The 8,761-nt window shown below is 32.2% G+C and overlaps 1 protein-coding gene across 1 annotated transcript; it reads left to right on the top strand.

Moving 5' to 3' along the window:
* Positions 1–4,942: 4,942 nt before the first annotated feature.
* On the top strand, positions 4,943–8,761 carry LOC132624835 (G2/mitotic-specific cyclin-2-like). Its single transcript, XM_060339561.1, has 11 exons — positions 4,943–5,303; positions 5,426–5,570; positions 5,678–5,731; positions 5,835–5,880; positions 6,156–6,308; positions 6,405–6,527; positions 7,244–7,333; positions 7,431–7,652; positions 7,744–7,842; positions 8,114–8,292; positions 8,381–8,761. Exons 1-11 carry the CDS (start codon positions 5,264–5,266, stop codon positions 8,526–8,528), a joined length of 1,299 nt encoding a protein of 432 aa, XP_060195544.1. The 5' UTR covers positions 4,943–5,263; the 3' UTR covers positions 8,529–8,761.

The following is an 8,761-nucleotide window of genomic DNA, read 5'->3' as shown; positions in this document are numbered from 1 at the left end:
GTCTTCTCGTCATTCGTTTTAATTGTAAGCTGTCTTCAGTGTTTGATTATGTCTCCTTTCGTGAAGATATATACATACTTTCTGTCCCCTTTTTATTTTATTTTGAGAATCAAATAAATTTTAAACATAGATGTTGATACTTTTGGCCTTTACTATATGTCTATAACGTATCATCTTCTTGTTTGTGCAGCATCTAAAATTCGTAATACTGAAAAAAAGTTACTTATAGATCCAAAGACAGTAATGAACAAAAGAATTAGTAACTTGTATGAAGAAAAATTTAACCGAAAAAAAAAACTTGCATGAAGAGAAATACCAACAACAAAATATAAAGAAGTAAAATAAATATGCACGTGCCTTTAACAGATTACCATTTACCAATTGCACATATGGTCCTTATATCTCAGACAGTGTCAGAACCTATACCCCACTTTTTCAAATTTCCAATGTACGAATAATTCCCGGAGAAAATATTTTCAAGAGTTTGGTATTAGAGTTGAGGAAATATGGATGGTAAGTGAGGATTACATTGAAAAAAGGGGAAAAGTAGAGTTGAAAAAATGAAAAGATTCCCATCACAGTGAAAATAATGAAAGTGGAAGGAAGCTTCTCCATTCTCTCGTATAATCATTGGATTATAACTTTATAAACTCAACCCTGCAGAGGAGATACCATTTTTAAAATTAATATTATAAATATGTCGGAACATGCCTGCTACAATAATTATACGCACACACAATCACACATATAAGACAATAAAGTAAATTTCAAAACTTACTCACAGACCAAAAGCAACACAGTGATTTTGTAAGAGGATAGTAAATAGAAACAGTGGGCAGTAAAAAGCTTTTGGCTTTCCGTTTATGAACTTCATTTTAATGCTCACAAACCATTATAAATTAGTATCTGTATGTTAATTTAAGAAAGTTTCAGTGACCTTTCTCTTAGTTTTGATTTGTAATACGAATAGTCCGTGTGATATGAGATAATACACTCGTAACTAGATTAAAAATGAAAATTCTATCATGTTCAAAATTTGCCATTGTGGGCTTGTGGCCTTATTAATTGAATGGTCAAAATATAATGACATAAACCTTGCCTCAAATACTCTTTGTGCTACACAATTAATGCAAAATATAAAAATAAAACATCTCGTTTATCACATTTTGAATTTTATGTTCTCCCTACTCTTAAATCAATAGTACAAATCAAGGAATTTGGATTTCAAATTAAGAATTGCCAAGCTAGTATTTATAGTATATATCTACTGCGAGATTTTTAATAAATGATTAACAATTTGAAAAAAGAAGAAGAAGAGGAAGAAAAAGAAATAAATTCCAATGCCAAATTGTCTAATCAGTCCCTGGAAGCTGGAAGTTTATCTTCTTGGACAATATTCTCCGCCAAGTTCTACTATTAAGTAAGGCAATTTTTTTTAATCTTCTTTTTCTTCTAGTCGTTCATACATAGTTGACCTTATTCATAGCTGCATTATGTGACTACATGTTTAATATTCCTAAATCTTATAATTAAGGTTGCAAATCCATTTAACTTCATGATAATCAACTGTTAGTGTATGTGAACTCATATTTCCAAACTGTAATTATATTACATTTTTTTTGTGATTTAATCTACTTTCAAAACTAAATTTTGTGTGCATATACATAACATAGTTATCTATTTTATTTCAACTAAATTTACAGAAAGTGATGTCTTTATAACCGCGCTATAAATTCACTAATTTGATGAATAAACGAGTACAAGCCAACTTTAGTAATACTAACATGGTTCAACTGTTCAAGCCAATGTGCTTGTCTTTAATTAGTAAATCTGAGATTTAATTTGAGATATTTAATGTTGTGCTGTAACAATTGTAATGGGTTGTCACATTAAAAAGTTAGTATGAGTTATAAATCATAATGTCATAAATTTTAACGGATAACTTGTTTCACCTAACAAAGTTTGAAATCATAATAAATCTTAATGAACCATTAATTTATGTGCCACAAGTAAGATAATCAAGATACAAGTACTTTTTTAAACTAACATCTAAACCTTAACATCAAGGAAACGTATTAGTCCTTTCACACACAAAATTTATGGCATATTTATTAGTTAACTGCATGCCCTTACTGTGCTTTAAGTTTTTTCCTTGTATATTTTGTAACTATTCTTATCATAAATTTTACTGGATGACTGATCCCTTATTTACCACTGCTAAAGTTTGTTTAATTAAGGATTAGTCCTTAAATTAAATACCTTCCTACTCTTATTTATGGCCTTTAATTAAGGATTAGTCTTTAAATAGCCTGTTTGGCCAAACTTTTAAAAACAACTTATTTTAAAAAGTATTTTTTTCAAAAGTACTTTTCAAAAAAGTACTTTTGGCTAAAAGCAGTTTGTGTTTGGCCAATTAATTTAAAAAGTACTTTTGAGCAGCAATTAGTGTTTGGCCAAACTTTTAAAAAGTGTTTTTATGTGTATTTTTCTCAAAAGCACTTTTTAAAAAAGTGCTTTTGGGCAAAAGTAATTTTTTTTAGCTTCTGAAAAATTGCTTCTGCTACTCCCCAAAAGCACTTATTTTCTCCCAAAAGCTTGGCCAAACACCTCACTTTTTTTAAAATAAGCACTTATTGAAAAAATAAGTACTTTAGGGGGAAAGATAAGCTTGGCCAAACAGGCTATTCCTTGCTGATAATTCTGACATAAGACCAGGAATTTGAATTTCAAATTAAGAATTAGCTAAATTGCTGGAATCCCAAGCATTGATATTTATAATCCTAGCAATTCATAGTATATCTACAGCATAGTTTTTTTTTGTTAATGCTTAACACTTTAAAAATATAATATCATCAATTCAAAAACCAAGCGGCAAAAAAGAAATAAAAGAAAAAACTCAAATGCCAATTTGCTAACCGGTCCCTGGTAGTTCTTACAAAATATTCTCCACTAGGTTCTATCAATTTTAGAGATTTGTTTTCAGGTCTTTTTGTTCTTCTTCCCAATTGTGGATCCATGACTAGCACTTACTTGATAGCTACATTATATGTGCCACTTGGAACTTGTTTGACCAAGCGGCTAAAAACTATACTTATTTTGAGAAAGCCTTGGTAGTTTTTCAGAAAAGTATTTTTGGGAAAAACAGTTTGTGTTTGGATAATTCATTTGAAAAGTGTTTTTGATTGTTTTTGGTTAATTTTTTTAACACGATACTTAGCGTCAAATTACGAAAAAGGACAAATATCCATGCACGATTACTATTAAGATAATTTTATAGAGAGAAATTATTTTAAATATATATTATGAAAGACTTTAGTTAAGTTTTTACTTCTATTTAATTAAAATTAAAAAGTATATATTAAGATTTTCAATCAATATAATACATAGAAAGATATGTCTAAACATTAATTTCAAACTTTAACAGTTAAATGTATGATTGAGATCTCATTAAGAATCAAAAGGAAATGAATTGCTACACGTCGTAACCAAACGGGTTGTTTCATAATTAGAAGATAATCTTTAGTAAGTTGTTAGCTACGTAATTCATCTAATGTCATAATAGTTGTACGGTAGGGTTATCTCATTTTGAGTTAATGCACTTGTTTTCAGAAAGCCGTTGCTCCATAAATAAACTTATACAGTGCCGTAATAGGGTTATATATCTCATATAACGGTTATCGTAAATTTATAATCACGTTATCATACATTTTCTAGACAACGTATTACACATCATTACTGCTGAAATTACAATGCATTTCGATGAATCATTAATTACGTTTGAACATATCTTTAGTAAGCTGCTTGTTGTGTAATTTATCCACAGTCAGGGGCGGAGCTACCTTTACCCTAGGGGTGTCAAGCGACATCTCTTCGCCGAAAAATTACATTATATAGATAGGTGAAATTTTGATTTTATACGTATGTATACTGGTGTTTGACACCCCTTGACACAAGCTAAGGGTTCAATGTAGCAGTAAGGAGTTTCAAAAAGTCCCTAAAGTCGTGGGTTCGAACCTGGGTCACGACTTAGCTACATTTTTTGACACCCCTTAATATGGATCCTGACTCCGTCACTGTCCACAGTCGTAGTTGTACGGTAGCATTATCTCATATGAAGGTTACTATAAATTTATAATAATGTCATCATATATTTTAGATGACGCATTACAAGTTATTAAAGCTAAAGTTACAAAAGCATTTCGACGAATTATTAATTACGTTTGAACGTGTCTTTAGTAAGTCGTTTGCTACGTAATCTATTCAATGTCGTAATAGTTGTACGGTAGGGTTATCTCATATAAAGGTTATTGTAAATTTATAATCACGTAATCGTAATTTTCTAAGTTTCATATTACACGTTATTAAGACTGAAATTACAAATATATTTAGACAAATCATTAGTTATGCACCAACAACAAACATTAACAAATTAAATATATAATAAGCACACTTTCAACTAACACTAAAACCTAGACACATCAAGGGAAAAGGAACTAGTCATTTCACACACAAAATTTAGTGCATTAGTTCATTTTTTGGCACATTCTAGTACTACTAAAAACCCCACAAAAAGCTTCATCATTCATGAAACTAAAATAGGAGGAGCCAATATAAGTGGGAGCCCTACAACCAAAAAGCCCACAAGTGGGCAAGAGCGTATAGTATGACTATGACCTGTACACTATGGGTCTTCTAAAAGTGCAAACCCCAATAAGTTAGATTATTAAATGAATCCAACTATTAGAATAAGTTAGGATAACACTTACTATAATTACTACAATAATATCTAGTTTCTTACACTAATTTGAAAGCAACGTCTACTTTGTTAAGCCACATGACAAATCAGCTACATGTGACCGTTGTTACATTAGCTGGACTGTAAAAAGTCGTTTATACATGCTTATAATTGGATCCAACGGCCCTCTTTTTTTTTTCTTTTTTTTAACTAGCCGTTTCATTTGAATAAAAAGAGAGATTTTGTGTATCAGTTTGTGTATGTTTTTTTCTTTTTATTTCACCAGACACAACCCATTATTTTCTCATATCCCCATCTATAACTCTCTTCTTGTTTCTTCATTGTTTTTTTCTCTTCAAGACTGATCTTGGTTTTCTTTGTATGCTCTCAGGTTTTAATCTGGGAGTTTTTACATTATAGGTTTAACTGACAAAAAGGTTCTCTTCTTTTTTCTTTCTTAGAAAAAAAAGATTCTTGATTTTTCATTCTTGATTGAGTTAAGTTCTTTTAGTAATCAAGAAAAAAGAAATGGCCATCACTGATGAGAACAAACCTTCAAATGTTCAAGGTATAAAAAACTGGTTCAGATTTATTTTTGTTTTGTGTTCTTTCTTTTTTATGTGTGTAAGAATACTAGTAGCTTTTGATAAGCGTGTTACTGATTTTTTTTTTTCTCTTTTCATTGTTAAGTTAAAGGTAGGGCTGAAATGGGGGGCACAAGAAAGTTTGTTGGAATAGAAACAAGAAGCAACAGAAGGGTTTTAGGTGCTATTAATCAGAATTTAGTGACTGGTCATTCATATCCTTGTGTTGTTAACAAGAGAGGATTATCTGAGTAAGCTCTAATCTCTTTTGGATTTTCAAAATCTTTGTTTGACCATTTTTTGAGTCTATCATTCTTTGTGTTTTTCTTAGCTCATTTTATGATTTTCTTGTTCTCAGTGCAAATGGAATCTGTGGCAAGAATCTTCCTGTTGCTCATAGACCCATCACAAGGTTAGACATTAAAAAAAAAAAAAAAAGATTAAGATCTTGTTTATTTTGAATTTGAATTTGATGTTCGATTAACTGATACATGTATAAAACTTTGTAAATGAAGGAAATTTGCAGCACAACTTGCTAGCTCCCAGCAACATTGCTCAGAGGTACAATCTTTTTCCTTCTTATATATTCAATGATGAATTAGATTTTTCTCCTTTTTTATATCTCAGATATTAGTTTATATGGAGTAATTTTTTTTTTATATAAAATAACTCGGATAATAATACGGATGGTCTATCAGAAACAACCTCTCTACCCCACAGAGGTAGGGGTAAGGTCTTCGTACATTCTACTGTCTCCATATTCACTTTTAGGACTACACTGGGTATGTTGTTTTAACTCGGACAATATAATAATCTTTGATTTTTTATTTTTATAGGAAAACAAGAAACCTAAGATAGCAGCTGAAGAATTCAGTGTATGGGAGGATATCCCTCTCACAGATATGGAGGAAAATGAGGCACCTAAAGACCAGCCTGTCCCTATGTCCTTGGAACAAACAGAAACAGTATCAAATGACAAGAATCAAATGGTAACAAAATAAATATCCTGTCCTAAAACTTTAATGTAGTATATTAATGTATATGTTTTGATTAACATTAATTAAATACATCATAAATGTTTTCAGGAGGTAGAAATGGAGGATATCTTTGAGGAAACTATAATAGATATTGATGGCAACGATGCAAAGAATCCACTTGCTGTTGTTGAATATGTTGATGATTTGTTTGCCAACTACAGAAAAATGGAGGTGAGTTTTGTTATAGCTCAGTAACTTACTGGTTAGCATTGCATAGATCCTTAATTTATAATGCTTAAGCAAATGTTTATAGTTTTGCTGATATGAGTTTCAATTGTAGTAAGGTTTTGATACATTTTGAATGCCCACCAGCTGTTTAAAAAGTTGAATAAAAAAGCACATTAGTTAGATCCGACATATCATACCTTTTTCCACTGTTTTATGTATGCCTTTACTAGGATAGATTACTATTACTTGCTTTTTCGATGAGGAAAGATTCCACACACCAATTATATTTCAAATTGTAGCATCTATGTTTAGTGAAAGTCTTCATGAAAATGATTAAGATTTGAAAAACCATATTACTTGACATGTAAAAAGATGCCTACGTGCAATTGGTTGTATCCTGTAGAGCTAAAAGTTCAGAATTCTAGTTATCACTGAAATTACTTGAGCCCTTTCTTTATTTGAAGGATTTTTGAAATGTGAAAAAGATTTATTTGAAGGCTTATATGGAAGGAGAAAGGACGTCATTTTTCACGATTTTATGTTATGATTCATAGAACACTGAGTATAGGAACCAAACCATATTGTTTTGTGGCTCTCAAACTTGTTTGGTAATTTCCATCTGTTTAACTACAGAGAGTTCTGCTATAGTGACACTTTTTCTTAATTTACTTAGTAAATGTTTTCTCTGCCCATGATTAATCATTGTCCATTATATTCAGGGTTATGGCTGTGCTTCTCCGAACTACATGGCACAACAGTTTGACATCACTGAGAGAATGAGATCTATCCTAATTGACTGGCTAATTGAGGTACATATAGTAAATGTTTCCTCTGCCCATGCAGAATTTTCTAATAAATTTGCTCAAAGTATGGCATCAACTAATACTTGCTCATTCTGATCAACAGGTACATCACAAGTTTGAGCTCAGGGAAGAGACGCTGTTCTTAACTGTTAATTTGATAGACAGATTCTTGGAGAAGCAAGGTGTTGTTAGAAAGAAGCTGCAGCTTGTTGGTTTGGTTGCAATGCTATTAGCCTCCAAATATGAGGAAGTTTCTTGTCCACTGGTGGAAGATTTGGTGTTTATTTCGGACAAAGCCTATACAAGGAAGGAGGTTCTTGAAATGGTATATTTCTGGTCTCATTATAGCTGCAATTAGTAATACTTTGATCCACTTTTAGTGTTACTAAAGATGGTCTTTTTTCCATATCATGCAGGAAAGAATGATGCTCAACACACTGCAGTTTAATATGTCGGTTCCAACTGCATATGTTTTCATGAGAAGATATCTTAAGGCTGCTCAATGTGATAGGAAGGTTAGTAGCTCTTGATGACAGCTCCTACAGTCCTACATTAGTGCATTCCTGGTTTTTAACATCTTGATTTTCATTATCACTGATGGCCCCGGAATTTAGATGTTGCCGGTTCTGAATGTTTATCGACCTCTTTTTACACTTAGTTCTTTCACAAAACAAACACATTATTGTATCGTGTCACTAACTTTTACTCTTGGCTCTAAACAGCTCGAGCTGCTGTCTTTCTTCTTGGTTGATCGTGTCACTAACTTTTACTCTTGGCTCTAAACAGCTCGAGCTGCTGTCTTTCTTCTTGGTTGAGCTTTGCCTTGTGGAATACGAAATGCTCAAGTTTCCACCATCCTTCATAGCTGCTGCAGTGATCTACACCGCTCAGACCACACTCTATGGTGTCCAGCAGTGGAGCAAGACGTGCGAGTCGCATACTGGTTACTCTGAAGATCAACTTCTGTAAGTCCATTTAGAGGAATCTTCCAACTCAATTCTCAAGCTTGCTCTTCTTGTTTAGTTACTTATTTTTTCTTTTCTTGCTGTTTAGGGAGTGTTCGAGATCGATTGTTAGCTATCACCAGAAGGCAGCAACAGGAAAACTAACAGGAGTACATAGGAAATACGGCACATCCAAATTTGGTTATACCGCAAAGTGCGAGCCTGCCCATTTTCTTGTGCAGACCCTACAACAATAGAGAGGAGAGGGGCATGTACAGTTATTACTAACTTTATATGCAATTGGGATATATCGGGGTAATGGGAATTATAGGAAAAACTTACTTTAGCAACTGTGGTTGCCCCGGGGAATTTTATTATTTCTTTTATAGAGCTCATTCTTGTTGCAACATTACTATGTTCAACATTTGAACATGCCCCGATTTCAGTTTCCTTTACAGACAGAAATAAAAAGTCAAAAACTTTTCACAAA

This window comes from Lycium barbarum, chromosome 12 (genome assembly GCF_019175385.1).
Source record: "Lycium barbarum isolate Lr01 chromosome 12, ASM1917538v2, whole genome shotgun sequence".
NCBI lineage: Eukaryota > Viridiplantae > Streptophyta > Magnoliopsida > Solanales > Solanaceae > Lycium > Lycium barbarum.
Note: the sequence above shows the minus strand (reverse complement) of the source record. Positions and strands in the feature narration are given on the sequence as shown.